Raw genomic sequence first — 15,936 nt, 5'->3', positions numbered from 1 at the left:
CTGTGCTTCCATTGAACCTATAATTGTAATTACAAAAACAGAAAAAAAATCAGCTTTATGGAAACATAAATATTTTTGAAAAAACTCACACCATTCGATAAAACGCTTTTTGCTGGTGTGGCTTGGTTGTATAAAAATTTGTGTATTGCACAAAACTGCAATGGAAAAAAAATTTTTGTATCACTAGTCACCCGGATGTTACTACTGGTGGAAAAGAGGAAGAAGATATCACAGAGTAGTTGGAGGATTATGGCACATGTTTCTTTTTTTTTTATTTATTGACATGATTTTAATTGCATTTCTTCAATGGAAAAAACGAATATTCAATATGGAGTATTGACAAAGCACTTTTGTAATGGAAACGCTGCTGCAGGAAAGGATTTCTGCAGCTTTTAAAGTCCAGATGTTTAATTTGAATTCCTCTGTCCTGAAGGCTCCGGATGAAGTGCTGGACATCATGAAGGACCTGCAGAGCTGCATTGATAAAGCGCAGGAGAAGAAAGCCAACAAGAAGAAACAACAAGGTGAGACTGCGTAACCCCGATTCAAATATTCAGCAAAGACCTTTAGAATAATAATTAACTCCACCTGTAACATGAACGTGTTGCAGCTATGGAGAAGGAGGAGCCAGAGTGGGTGGAGGTGATGGTCGACATCCTGCTGTCCCTGCTGTCCCAGCAGAGCCGACACATCAGGCAGGTCTGCAGGACGGTCTTCAGCTCCATCTGCCCCCACGTAACTGCAGCAGCACTCACTGCCATCATAGACGTGAGTAATCGGTCCAAACTGGATTTTAAAACTACATTTTCAGGAAGTAAGATGTTAGATATTTAATTTGACTAAGAATTCCTTATATTTGTTTCTGTCCTTCTTGGCTGAAGCATCTTGATTTTAAATGTTACTTCTGTGACATCTTTGATGTGGGTTTTGGGAATTTATTGAGAAACTTTGATTGAACATGGCAATGCAAGTGATGAATTAAGTTAATGTAAAATTAATTTTTATCGATCAATTAATGATTAATTAAGAGGCCATTTGTCTCTTGTATCCATCATCTTTCCATAGCACAATGGGGTACATTTTTCATAATATGCTGGAATTTTAAAATTTATTGCATTTTAACTTTATTTTGTCGGCTGTAATTAATGCTGGCTGAATAAACAAAAGCACCTTCTTTTGTCTGTAAATACATCCTACCACATCAATAATTTTAATAAGTTGACGTTGCTTCACCATAAGGCTGAATGAGAGTTATTAAGGTGAAACTTAAGGAGCTTGTAGTGTTTATATTTCAAAACAGAACTGCATAAATTACATTTTGCATCCTATACGGGACACTGCATGCCAATATTTTGCCATAAATTAATTTATCAAATAATTTATCTATCAATTAATTTTGATAAATTATCAATCATCAACTAATTTAGTAATTAATTAATTTCTAGGTGAAGTATGCAGACTCAAAAAAGGGCATTTGCTGAAAACAAAAATATTCCAAGCATGTTTAAGACATGTTTTTGTCTTAAAATGACATGTTTTTAAGACAAAAACATGCAATTTGTTTTTTGTCTAAAATACATGTTGCATTTAAGAAACAAACACTTTTGTCTGCATATATTTCATAACCAAACACTTGAAGAGGCATAGCTTTAGCTTGACGTGGTTCAAGTTCACAAAAGGATTGCTATGTTGTTGCATCGTGACCAATAAAATGTTTTATTTCATATCTAATTTATTTGTTTGTTTGCATCTTTTGATGTATTTCTAGCATTATATAAGAAAGCCTTAAATGAAGATCTGGAGCATTTGCCAATTAGTTATCAGAATAATCAATAAATGAATCAATAACTAAAACCGTTTTTAGTTGCAGCCCTAGAAAATTGGAGAAAAAGGTAAAAATCTTAGTCTGATGCAAAAAAGCGGATTTCCTGCTTCTATGAATATATTCATGAAGTGTTGCTGTGTTTTTCTGAAAGGTCTTGGACCCAGACAAGGAAGATGAGGAAGACAGAGTTGTAGTCGTCACCGACGACAGAAAAAAAATACGAAAGCAACTGAAGGATGATGATGACGAGGAACGAGATGAAGACATGGAGGTTTCAGACTTTCCATTTTCTATAATTTCAGTTTACAGATTTAGAGGTTGATTTTACAAAAACATTTTTATGTCCAGGATGATGAGTCAGAGGATGGCTCTGATGAGGAGAGTGAGGGTGAAGAGGAGGAAAAAGAGGAGGGAGAAGTGGACCAAAACTTTCGCCTTGAGCTGATGAAGGTCCTGCAGCAGCAGAATGCTCTTGTGAGTGATCCAGTCAGCACTTCCTGTCTGGTTCCAAGTCTAAACCTCTTCAGCTTATTTTAGTAATAATATGCTGTTTATTTAGGCCACAGAGGAGGACGCCAGCAGCGATGAGGATCTGGATGATGAAGCTATGATGCAGCTCGATAAGAGCCTGTCGGTGCTTTTCTCAGAACAAAAGAAGATGATTCAGGCAAAGAAAAATGAGAAGATGAAGCTGCAGAAAGAGAGGGGTCTGGTCCGGGACTTTAAGATTAAGGTAACTTACCCTCAGCTAGAGCTGGCCAACATGACTTAAAAATAAAATCTCCAATCTTTTTTCATATCACATCTGATTTTAATAAGTACTCTTTTCTTGCTTTATTCTAAAAGAAAAAAATATCGCAAATCACAAAAAAAAATGTCAAAAGTGTTTATTTCAATCATCTCAATATGAGTTGTATGAACTACGAGAAATTAATCATTATGTTAACAAAATTAAGAAGCAAGTCTTAAAATTCCTAGAAAAAATTTGTTGTAATGAGGAAAAAGCTTGGATAATTAACGTTTTGTTATTGGTTTACTGTTTTTCTTTCTTGTCTCTCTTTCTACCGAAAACTGGATGACAAAACTCTTTCAAGTAGCCCCTTTTGTGAAGGACAATTTTGTTTAAAGAGATATCAGATTTAAGTGCTAAATGTTAATTTTATTGATTATTGTTAATTTAAAGATCAGTGGACAATGTTCTTGCATTATTTTGCCATTACTAAAAAATGATCTCAAAGCAATAATATTATTGTTTATCGCAATAACTTCTGTGACAATTCATCGTCCAGAATTTTTTTTTTTTTGTGACAGGCATACTCATAATATTACAACTTTATTCTTGTAATCTTAAGACTAAAGTCTCATTTTATTTTGACTGTTGTGTCAGTTATATTTAGCAAAGATTGAGGGATAACTTTCAAATATATATCCTTTATTAGTATTTATTTTGAAGACTGCTCACTGAACACAGGAGAAAAAGTGCTTCAAGCAAAACACAGCACACAGTTTCATATAAAAGGTTTCTAAATGTAGAGGGTTAACTCAGGGAATCTCATCCGTTCGATGCGTTTCAATCAACTCCAGGTCACTTCTTTGTTCTGCCAATTATCAGTTTATTCCATTTTAGATTGTCATACTTCAAACTTTGGAAGGACTGAAACACAGACTGACCAGGCCAAACAACGACACCACAACACTGTCAATAGAAACTATGATGACCCTGCGCACCCACTTCCTCTTAACACACAGCCAGTAACCTTCCCATCATACTTGGTGACAGTCACACCCACATCGACACGCCCAGTGCCAAAGCCTCGTGCTCCTGTCATATCCATAATTACTTATTTCATTCATATGACTCTTGCGGCTTCATTCCATTCACATAGTTTGACTATCTACTTAGTTACAAAACAGAAAGAATGCACACGTTCTTTCATAAGGAACATTAAACATTCAAGGACAATTTGAGTGTCCAAACAAGAAACAATTGAATAACTTTATTGTAATGCAGAGTTCAGAGAAACAACTTCAGAAGACTCTCATGAATACGTTCATTACACAAGAATCATGACACTGTTATACACTGATTCAGTCAATATCCATAGCAATCTTAAAATTGTTATGTATTGATTTACTCCTAACGATAGTATCCTTAAAAATGTCCACCATATTGTTTTGTAATCTTGCTTAAAAAAAGAAAAGACAAATCTTAGCCAGACATTTTGTTGCAGAGTTCACCTGAATTCAACGTTCAAATGAATAGAAGGTGTAAAAGATGCTTGTCAAACTAAATGGCAGCTCTGGGCAATCACACTTATGATGATCCAAGAAGTGCACTGGCGAAACAAAGTACAGATTTTCCAAAAATGGAATCTTCAAGACTTAAAATTGATGAATCAATAACATTGATTTATTGCCTAACACTAATCTCATTGTTTGCTTCAGATGCCTGAAATAGGGCGTCAGTTGGTAGGGAAACCCTGTCTCATAAGGTGTCCATTTCAGGTGTTGGATCTGGTGGAGGTGTTTGTGGCCCGGCAGGCCGGCAGTCCTCTCATTCTGGGTTTAGTGGAGCCGCTGCTGAACATCATTGACAGAGGAATGAGCTCTGGGAGTGAGCAGCAGGAGCAGGACTTCCTCCGCAGAGCAGCAGATATCTTCAGGTAGAAACCGTCTCATCAGGCTCTGATCAAAATTATAATCGTTTTGGATTTTCTTTATCATTACTTTTATTCCATTGTGACTATTTGTTAGTTTTAGTTAGTTTTTACAGTGTGTTTGCTTGTTTTTATTAGTTAAATATTGTTTAGTTTTAGTTTAGTTTTTGTACTTTTTTAAATGCAGAATTCAAAATGTCTAAATATTGACTCTTCGAATAATTTGAGTATTGATTACATCGATTGAGTAATTAATACTCAACAGAAGATATGACTTTCAAAATATTTATTCAATTATTGTTGCACAACCAACAATAATTTGACAGGTGATGGAAACTGCTTGAGTAAATAAATCAATTTCATATCTGTTCAAAAGACTAATAAATAAACACCAAATGAGAGACATTATCTATAATATCAATATGTTATAGTTTATAAATGCATTTTAATTTAATTTAATTCTAGTTTTTTTCCCCTTTATTACCATTTTTATTTATTTCAGTTAAAAATGTTTCCTCAATTTCAGTTTTTGTTGTTTTGTCAGTTTTACTTTATTGTAATAACCTTTACTCAGATCTAATGCTCCAGACCATCTCTGGATGTCAGTTTAAATACCACCAGGGGCAAGTTTTCTGGGGTAAACGCTGACTGTGTATGATTGATGGATGGATGGATGGATGGATGGATGGATGGATGGATGGATGGATGGATGGATGGATGGATGGATGGATGGATGGATGGATGGATGGATGGATGGATGGATGGATGGATGGATGGATGGATGGATGGATGGATGGATGGATGGATGGATGGATGGATGGATGGATGGATGGATGGATGGATGGATGGATGGATGGATGGATGATGGATGGATGGATGGATGGATGGATGGATGGATGGATGGATGGATGGATGGATGGGATGGATGGATGGATGGATGGATGGATGGATGGATGATGGATGGATGGATGGATGGATGGATGGATGGATGGATGGATGGATGGATGGATGGATGGATGGATGGATGGATGGATGGATGGATGGATGGATGGATGGATGGATGGATGGATGGATGGATGGATGGATGGATGGATGGATGGATGGATGGATGGATGGATGGATGGATGGATGGATGGATGGATGGATGGATGGATGGATGGATGGATGGATGGATGGATGGATGGATGGATGGATGGATGGATGGATGGATGGGATGGATGGATGGATGGATGGATGGATGGATGGATGGATGGATGGATGGATGGATGGATGGATGGATGGATGGATGGATGGATGGATGGATGGATGGATGGATGGATGGATGGATGGATGGAGCTACCTTTCTCATCAGAATAATCGACACATTAGTCAATTACTAAAATAATCCTTATTTGCTGTCAATGAAACAATGAAAGTTTAAAGAGAAAATAAATTTTGTCTCATCAGGTATAATTATAATTGCCGGTGAAAGTAATTTTATTTATATAGCACATTTCCAGCAACAGAGCCATACCAGATGCTTTACAGGAATTGAAAGGAAATACAAACAACATCACAAACCAAAGGAGAGAGCAAAAGAAGAAAAATAATCTAATGTTGATCTAAAGGATGTAAACCAGGTGTTCTTGTTCAGGGTTGACAGATGAGTAGAAGTAAGTATCCTCTGGTCTGATTCCTTTTCTGGTTTGGAAGAATAGGAGTCTAAAAAGTAATCTAATAATGTTGATCCAAAGTGTATAAACTAGATTAATTCGATTCTCCTATTCAGGGTTGGTAGATAAGTAGAAGTAAGTATCCTCTGGTCTAATTCCCTTTTTTTGGGTTGGAGGAACAGGAGTCTTTACAAGTAGTTGCTTAGGTATTGTTTCTGGATTCTAAGTATTTTCTAATCCCTGTTCTGTTGATGCTTCCCTTAGCTTTTGTTTGAAACTTTTGCAGCATTATAATTTAATACCTAATTTGAACTTTTTCCTTCTCTTTTCCAGGAATCATTTGTGCAGGTCCAAAGTTTACTGCAGGACTGCTGGTGACAGGCAGGGGGAGCTCCACGACCTGCTGGACAAACTGATGAGCAAAGCCCAGAAGCTGTCAGACTCCTCTCTGTGTCTCTACTACTTCAGGTATGAGGCTACAGAAAATGATGCTGAACTGTCTCACATGCCTCCCTCTGTGTTTGTGAACGTTCCTCTAATGATGCCCTCAAGAAAGAGCAGAGTTCACAAAGGAAAGCAGATGTTTTTTAACCCGTTTGTGTGGATTTATTGCTGATGTTATGTTTCCTTTCAGTGCGTCTCTTTATGTGGTGAAGGTGCTGCGTGGTGCTCCACCCTCTGAGACCAACGAGGAGGAGCCTGCAGCTGATGGAGCAGCAGCATCAGTAAACGATGTATGTTTACACACTTTGATCTGGTTCACGGTTGGATTTCACTTGGTGTGACCTTCTCACTGCAGGAGGCTGCTGTGTTTAGATTATAGGACAGGAGAAAACAGGACACACATGGTGCTTCACCCAACATTCAGATGGTTTACTTGGCAGCAGGTGTTAGCAGCTGACACTTTCCACACCGCAAAAACACAAAATCTTACCCAGTATCTTTGTAGAGGGCACAGATAGAGGAAATCTGGGAGCCCCTACTGTATCAAATCAAGATAGGAATAATGGAAAGTTGGCCATGTTGAAGCAAAAATGAAAAGAATAGCTTCCACTCCAGGGGGAAATCAGCTGACTTTGAGGCCGGGCCTCCGTCGATGGCCAGTCTTCTCTCCAATGTTTCCTTTGGCTTCTCTGCAGCTCTGTGCTCCTGCCACCGCAGTATCAATTCAGACTGATAGCCTTGCTGTGATTCACTTGTCAGTTGGTTTTTCCAAAATTTTATGGTAGATTTTATACTTTGTCATATTATAGCAGCAACTTACATTGAAAAATGTTTTAATGTCCAAAATCTTTCCATCGGTAACACTACGGTAGAGAGTGTTCATTTTGCAGCGCTAACATTTGTGCTTTAAGTGGTCCAGTATGCAATGGTCGTAACATCGTTTTAAAATTTTACCCAGCAGTGTACAAGGACTTTTTCTGCTGCTGTAGCAGGTTTTATTTCAGTCTGGTATCCATCAGGCCATGAAGTAATGCCCCGATTTACATTTACTTCATTGCTCCTTTGCTATGACTGAACAGTCACTCACAATTGCTGATAAATGTTCTGGCAGTGATAGTGTAGCAACAAATAATTTCTTAACCTTGAATTTCTTTTCCTATCTTTGAATATATGTAGTCTTTCTAAATAATAAAAATCTAAATATTTTTATTCTAATTTTACAAATGTAGCAAAAAATATATTTATTTTTGAAGATTTTACACATTTTAATTGAGAAAGAAAGCAAACATTGTGGAGAATGCTGTATGTAACATGATGTTTGCTAATTGTTGTCCTGAGCCCAATATAAGCTGCATAATTGACAATAGAAACAGTTGCTGCCTCTCACACATTTTACAGTAACTTTATAGCTGAAGGATGAAGCTGCTGTCAGATGCCTTCAAAAGTGTCCAAAATTAATTGAAAAGAATCTTATGACATTTTTGGGATTAAAACAAAAAAATGTCTTCAGTGTTTTCAATTAATTAGTTTATTATAAGCCAGAGATGGCAGCTGATACTTCTCCGGATTTTAAGGTATTTCTCTACAACAATAAAACAAATGTTCTTAGGTGATAAAAGAAAACTCTATCACATTTTTTTTTTCACATTTTCGCCATCAATCACTGATTTGTCTAAATTGCTGAATTATTTAAAGTTTTTTAAGCAGAATATTATTATTTTTGTTGCATTTTCTAAAATGAAACAACATCTAGATCAGTGGTTCTTAACTTTTTTAAGCTAATGAACCCACCAGTTTCATATGCGCATTCTTTAGTAATTAATAAAATATGATTTATTTTTCCAAATTCAAGCCATATATATATATATGCTCTTTTTACTGATGCACAAAATGAGCTGTGCATGAACATCACTTTGTTCAAAGAACAAAACCAACACAGAGCTTGAACTCACAACAAGTTACTGTATTACTTTATTCTGGACCCAAGAAAATTTTTCGGCCCCATAAATATTTTAATTAAAACTAAATTTTAATTTTTTTTAAAGAATTTTAAATTTTTTAGTAACTACATTTTTTTTAAATTTGAAATTTAATTTATTTTTTGTCATTTTGAATCCACAAAATACTTTTTTACTTTTCCTGTCTCCATGCAGCTTTAAGAAGTGTTTCCAGTGGAGACGGGAGATGCTCAACTTGGCGTTGCACATTATGCAGATGGGACGCTGAGTCTCATCCTGTTCTGTGATACACGTGAATCCATGTTGTACATATTCATTCGACCACTTTCGTTTTTTTCTAGACATATTTAGTATGGATTAAAATATTGAGAAAGAAACCACAACGACATACAAATACGACAGCCGTTGATTACTGCGCGCACTAAACTCCCTGCAGCACTGATTGGCCAAGCAGTGTCACGTGATCCTCTGCAGCAAGTGACGGCCAAGCGGGGCGCGTCATCACGACTTTACACAATGTGTCTTTACCTCCGCGGCAGAGGCTCCGTCGAACCCCTGAGACCGACTCATAGAACTCCTAGGGTTCGATGGAACCCAGGTTAAGAACCACTGGTCTAGATTAATCACACTAAGATGAATATAAATCAATTGTAGCAACAATTTACTGTGAGGGTAACAATCATTACGCCATAATTTTCATGGTTGATAGACAAAAAAAACCCAAAATCATTTGAAATGTTTTGGCCTTGTTATGATCTTCACAATCATGAACATGATAACTGTGGTTCTGTGATTAAATATTATATTATCAATCATATCAATGCAGTTTTATATGTTTACTGCCAATTTATATTAATCAATCCCTCCAATTACTTGAGAATTTAGTTGATGTATAATTATAGTCCATGATTTATACAGCGAGTAAATAAACAGTCGCATTTATTATTAGTCTCTGAAGGGACTGAAAAGATCTTCAATAATGTTATGTAATTTTAAGAATTCATTGACATATTAACAGTTTGTGAACAGATTTTATCAACACATTCTGGCACAACCGGCCCTTTAAGAGCCTTCATGATCTTGACTTGGCCCAAAACGAAATGAGTTTGACACACCTGGTCTAGTACTTTGAGTTGTCAAAATGATTGGAAAAGCGCTGAATAGGTTCAGTCCATCTAATTTGTCCTGTAGAACAAATTTCCCTAGGTAACAAAAAAGGGATTATGAAACAAATGTATTTTGGTTTTTAGGCATCTAGCTACTTTATTCATCAGTAGCTAGACTGGGCACAGTAAATAGACAATGGCTGGGAATGGAACCTAGGACAGCTGCGTATGGCTCACCTACAGGAAATGATGTCCCAAGCCTCTTTATGAATTAGGATCTATTTCATATAGAAGCATTTAAGCCACTCCTGAACCAGACGTTCATATTTGTAGCAGAATGAAGGTCTGGGTTGTTGTTCAGGGACCTGGAGTCATTTCTTCAGATGAAAGTAAATTAGATTTTCTGCGACAGACTGGCGACCTGCCCAGGGTGACCCCGCCTCTCGCCCCAAATGCTTGGTGGAGATAGACACCAACACCCGCACTGGGGACAAGGGTGTTGGAAAATGGATGGATGGATGTCTGTAAGATAAGGTTTCAGATTCAAGCACTTCAGTTTTGATGATAGTGAAATTAGGTCTGCAGCTGACAATCATTTTAATAGTTGATTATTCTGGCGATTAATCACTGAATTTGATTAAAAATATTGGCAGCTTCTGGAGATTTTTTATTTAACCTCATAAACCTTTTTTTTTATTAAATATTAGAGCTAGATTAAAGGACGGAAATAAATACAGAATGAAATTATTTAAAAATAATAATAAAATAAGCTGTTTATGGCCTAAAATGCAATCACATAGCATTTCGTTAGTGAATATGAACCAAGTGAAGCTAAAATAATTCATCTTGAGGAGATTTTGGTGAAACATATTTACAAACAAATGCTAAATTTTCCTTTACAGTTTTGGCAAAATTGCTGCTAGGAATATGGTGTTTTTGTAATAAATGTCATTATTTTGAGTGTTTACGCCACTTTGTGATTAATCGATTATTAAATAAGTTTACCATTTTTTTCAATAATTGATTAATTATGATTAATCATACAGAAAAAAAAGCCAATTTACAGGTTAAACAGAAGAGATAATGAAGAGGTTTAAAACTCTGAACATTTTCAGAGTTTTAACCACTCTGAATATGTTAGTTTTCAACAAATGACCTTTTCTGAGTCTGTATACTTCAGTTTATGATTAACTGATTACTAAAGTAGTCTACAGTTATTTTCATCCATTCATCCATCCATTTTCTGACGCTTATCCGGGGTCGGGTCGCGGGGGCCAGCAGCTTCAGAAGGGAGGTCCAGACTTCCCTCTCTCCAGCCACTTCTTCCAGCTCTTCCGGGAGAATCCCAAAGTGTTCCCAGGCCAGCCGGGAGACGTAGTCCCTCCAGCGTGTCCTGGGTCTTCCCCGGGGTCTCCTCTCGGTGGGTCTTGCCCAGAGCACCTCACCAGGGAGGCATCCAGGAGGCATCCTGACCAGATGCCCGAGCCTCAACTGGCTCCTCTCCATGTGGAGGTTATTTTAATAATCGATTAATCTTATTAATTGTTTCAACCCTAATTCAAATATATTGTCACTGACCAGCTGCTCAGGAAATCTGCTGTGAATCTCTTGGCACATTAAAAAAACAACAACAACAGAAAGTCATTTACAGGTAAAAACTGAAGAGAAAGTGAAGAAGTTTCAGTGCTAACAGCTCTGACAGACAGGAACAAGGTGGTTAGTGTACAGCAGAGCAGCACATCGGATGGGCTTTCTTCCCCCTGGCTGTCATTTCATCCTGTCATGAGTGGGAAGTGAGCCAGCAGGAAGGATTTCAGGACTCAGAAGCAGCTATCTGGGAGTCTGGCTTGACTTGTCTGAATTTAAAGCTTTCTCTTTCTGCCAACTTCTCGGACAGAAAGTCTCATGCCTGTCTCATGTTGTGTTTAACCTCAGCCAACGTTTATGGGGAACGTGGATGTGGATCGGGTGTCGAGCCTCTTCAGAGAGGCTCTGATCTCCTTCATGAGCCGAAGGAAGAGCCCTCTGACTTCTCAGATGTTCACCGACCTGTTCACCAGATTCCCTGTGAGTCCAAGCACATATCTTTACTCATAGTGTTTCGTTCGGAGCATAAATGACAGTTTGTGATGGTTGGTCCAGGTTTTATGTGTGAAGCTCCTGGACACGACTGTGCAGCACATCACATCAGGAGTCCGGGAACATCAGCAGGTAAAATCCTTCCCAAACACAAAATAAGGTATAAATAATACCAAACACTGATGATTTAACATTTAACATGAGCAAATTCTTATTTGTACTCAAACTGGCAAAAATCAAATGAGTGAATTAATTGAACTAATTTGATTACAAAGAACATAACTCTTGCTTTCATGGATCTCATTTCATATGCAGTGTCAAGCGTGTGTGTTGGTCCTGCGGGCGATGCAGAGCAGAGACATCCAGAAGCTTCTGAGCAGCTCCGAATGGACGCAGCTCTGTGAGAAGGTCTTAGCACAGGTGGTTTTGGTAAGGAAACACATCTTCACCAAATCCATCAGTCAAGATCCAGTCTGAATCCCACTTCTCTAGCCTTGGAGGATGCAACCCATTTGGTAACTTAGGGTGACTCGGTTTGATTGGGGACCTAAATTGTTACATTTTCTTCTGTGGTTCACGTTCATGCTGCAGTGTGTCAAATGAAAATCCAGTTCACCCGTTGCTTGTCGTGATGCTTCACCAAGAACCACTGAAGAAAATGACATGAAAAGCTCTGAAGAAGACACTGAGCACGACTTCCTTCATGGAATGTAAACCCAAATGGAAAGGCGTCACATTTTAGCACTTGTTTTTCTGCTTTGTTGTAGGCAAAAGACCACAAGCCAATTCTACCTCACTTCTTTGTTTTGGTTGACTTTACCCAGAATGCCCTGTGCTATAATCCACTCGCTGCTTCTGGATCAGTCTGCAGTCCACTTGCCATTCACATATGCATTCGAACCATGTCAGAGTTCCCAGAGCGGGTATTTTTGGTTTGTTTTTGTTGTTGTTGTTTCAAATCAGTCAACATAATAAAGTGTGCTGGATAATGAAAATACATTGCTGAATACTCTAGCCTTTGGTAAAAAGACAGAGAAACTTGTAAAAAACAAATAATCATGCAAGTGAAAATTATAGAGCTTGTTTTAATTTACCGTGCAATTCATAGATTTTTTTGGTCATTGAGGCAGGTTTAATCAATTGTGCATTCACTCTCCCCAAAACAAACCAAACTTTTTACACAAATAAATTGACTCTGAGTTACCTAACCATTGGCAAAGCATGAGTTAAACCTTAACTAGTGGTTAATCTAAATGCAATATTTAGATTATTTTACTGATCAGACTTTCCCTCCATTTCCTCCTCAGTCACTCCAACCAGCAGCCAGGTCTGCCTCCTCCTGTTTCAGTTCTGTCCCTTTCTGCTTGTGGAACTGATTGAAAGTCTTCTTCATGCACACAAGGCAGCCACTGTGCACCGCGGTTCCACTTTGAGCTGAAATGTTCATTCAAATGCAAGCTTCAAGCCTGTTTGCGTTCTAATTACATTAATCTGGAACCTTTATGAGATTGCATGGTGCAGTGATAAATGATAATTGGAGGCGCTGCTCCTCTCACTGTCCTCCTTGTGTCCTCCGGAGAGCGGAGGGTGAAGACATGCGTAATTACATGCTCCTGTAAATCGTCCCAGAACAGCTCCACCTCTGGTGCCTTTGCTCCTGAAATAAACGCCAGAACAGAACAGAACCGAACCGAACCATCCTGTCCTGCTTGACTGCTTTCTCTGTCCTTAATTTCTGAGAGTTTCCTGCATATTTATTTTGAAAGTAAGACAAAAAATGTTTTTGAAGTTCCAGATAATGTTTCTAAGTAGTATTTTAACGTACGTATTTATGTTTACCAACAACAACAAAAAACTTACTTTGGAAACAAATTATTTGCTAAAATACAATAAGATTTACTTGTTGTCTGGTCTCTTCCTTGTAAATGTACATGAAATGTTTTTTACAGTGTTATTTTAGAATTTCTGCAACCATTGTACAATGCAGCTCTGTTTGGGTTGCTAGGTAATGGGACTAGGTAACGCCGCAGTGGCCATTGATTGTGACTTAACAATCAGGAGGTTTTAGAAATGGCTTGTTTTGCAGACAGACCCAAACAGAAGTATAAAAATCCACATTGTGAATTTTGCTTGAAAGGTCTGTCTTGATCATTTCAAGACAAACTTTGAAATGTAGGTTCTGCTAATTATGTTGGTCATAATTAGGAGGACCAACATGAATTGAAATATAACGTCTCTGTTGTGTTCTATCTACAGAGTCTGGGTCAGGCCGGCCAAGCTGAGAGCAAGGTGGCCAAAGAGAAGCTGGTCAAAACCCTGGAGCTCTGTCAGTTTGTGGTCAAGCACATTCACCAGCAGGTGGGTGGGCTCCTGGTCATCAAATAAACCTAGAATCAAAAAAAGGAAAAATCAACACAGTGCAGTTTTTGCATTTTCTATTTGTGCAGAAATTGTTTGTGGACCTGGAGCAGCTAAAGAAGGTCCTGCAGTCCCTGACCAGCAATGTCTCGTTCAAGAAGACGGGGAAACTGGAGGACACATACTGGGCCGTGATGAAACACTTTGGAGTCATGTAAGTCTTAGTGATGTCTTTAGAAACACACATTTTTGTATTAATAGTTGGGCTGCAACTAACAGTTATTTTAGTAATTGATTATTGTATTAATTATTCAGATGATTAATCGAATAAAAGATTGGCACATTCTGCAGATTTTTTTTACATAATCCTTTAAATAAAATTTGATACAATGTTAGAAATGCATTAAGTGATGCAAATAAACACAAATTTATTATTTTTTTAAATAAGAAAATGAGCATTTTATTGCCTAAACTTCTATGGGTTTAAATTAATCAATTAACAATTGGATAGTAAAAGGTGCTTTATGAATAGTTTTGCAAGATTTGAAACAAATGAAGCTACAATTATGCCACTTGAGGAGTTTTGGGTTGAACATATTTGTCGTTAAAAAAGGTTTTTATATAAATGCAAAATGTATTTATATTTATGTACAGTTTTGGCTTACCTTCCGCTTCAAGTGTGTTGTTCCCTCAGCAATTGGCCTTTTTTCAGCCTGAATATTTTAACAATTTATTCATTACTAAACTAGATGACCATTATTTCAATAATTGATTAATCACAGTTAATTGTTCCAGCCCTAATTCACAGTCTGGTGTAGCTTATAAAAATGCTAATTTCATTTGGTTATAGCTTTTATATTTTGATTCTAGGAGGCCCAAAGTTGAAAAGACAAAGCCCAGCAAGGACAGCGAGCAGGAGGCCGCTCCCAAGAAGATGAAAGGTTTCCTGCCAGAAACAAAAAAACGGAAAAAGCGCAACAAGCCTGTTTTGGAGCCAGCAGGGGACAAGCTGGCCTCGGACACCAAGCCAGGGGAGCAGAAAGGAAAGGCCAAAAAGAAACAAGACAAGAAGACTAAACAGAAACGTCCAGCTGATGGTTCTGTTGCGTCACAGACCATCCCGGCCAAGAAGAGCAAAATGCAACCTGACAGGAAAGCTGGCAAAAAGAAGAAACCCAAGCAGAAGAAGGGAGGAGAACAAATATAATGTGGACTATTTAAATTGAAACAGAAAATAACATTTTAAATAAAAGCTTTTTGTTTCTTTATTGCTACCACATCAGGTTTAACTGTATCTTTACTCCAATATATACAAAATAAAACGTGGAGATTTGTAGGACGTGAAGTGAAAGTTTATTTTTTTCTAACGTGACTGCTGTTGATGGAAAAAACCCTGAAACAATAAAATATTCTTCTCTGTCTTTAAATCCACCAGTTTCTCATAATTTCAGTTTATTATGCAGCATGATATTCTATTCAGCATTAAATTAAATTCCCTATTCTGGATCTGTGCTGCTCAGGGTGGCAGCCCGTTGGAGTAGCTTTTATTTTCAGTGAGATTTTATTTTATTATTTTTTTAAGCTTTCATTTAATGTCACAAATATGGTAAAAACATATTTTTGTAAAAGTTTTCTACTGCAGATTTAATGAGAAAAAGCAAAATGAAAAGCTTTTTTGCATCACCTTTCTAAAGCTGTCCGTCCTGCTCCACATCTGGCAGTCACATGGATCCATCCTCCTTTGTATGGCTCGAAGGTAGAAAGCATCTGGATACACAATTTATCTCTGATGAATCGTGTTTATCAAAGACGATTGTATCCCGATGCTTTCAGAAACCATGTCCAAAGTTTTATTGG

General features: G+C 37.5%; 1 protein-coding gene across 1 annotated transcript in view; it reads left to right on the top strand.

Moving 5' to 3' along the window:
• mybbp1a (MYB binding protein (P160) 1a) overlaps positions 1 to 15,506 on the top strand; it is a 28,773-nt gene extending 13,267 nt beyond the window's left edge. The window contains exons 14-27 of the mRNA XM_055023467.1: positions 434 to 524; positions 611 to 768; positions 1,977 to 2,096; positions 2,174 to 2,299; positions 2,385 to 2,558; positions 4,331 to 4,488; positions 6,468 to 6,602; positions 6,769 to 6,868; positions 11,578 to 11,709; positions 11,785 to 11,853; positions 12,037 to 12,150; positions 13,978 to 14,079; positions 14,169 to 14,293; positions 14,950 to 15,506. Of these exons, the coding sequence (XP_054879442.1) occupies positions 434 to 524; positions 611 to 768; positions 1,977 to 2,096; positions 2,174 to 2,299; positions 2,385 to 2,558; positions 4,331 to 4,488; positions 6,468 to 6,602; positions 6,769 to 6,868; positions 11,578 to 11,709; positions 11,785 to 11,853; positions 12,037 to 12,150; positions 13,978 to 14,079; positions 14,169 to 14,293; positions 14,950 to 15,286 (1,941 nt within the window). The 3' untranslated portion in view covers positions 15,287 to 15,506. The remainder of the gene's footprint in view (positions 1 to 433; positions 525 to 610; positions 769 to 1,976; positions 2,097 to 2,173; positions 2,300 to 2,384; positions 2,559 to 4,330; positions 4,489 to 6,467; positions 6,603 to 6,768; positions 6,869 to 11,577; positions 11,710 to 11,784; positions 11,854 to 12,036; positions 12,151 to 13,977; positions 14,080 to 14,168; positions 14,294 to 14,949) is intronic.
• Positions 15,507 to 15,936: the final 430 nt, after the last annotated feature.

This window comes from Poeciliopsis prolifica, unplaced genomic scaffold (genome assembly GCF_027474105.1).
Source record: "Poeciliopsis prolifica strain line A6 unplaced genomic scaffold, Auburn_PproV2 SCAFFOLD101, whole genome shotgun sequence".
NCBI classification, from domain to species: Eukaryota; Metazoa; Chordata; class Actinopteri; order Cyprinodontiformes; family Poeciliidae; genus Poeciliopsis; species Poeciliopsis prolifica.
This window is presented reverse-complemented; position numbering and strand designations above follow the sequence as displayed.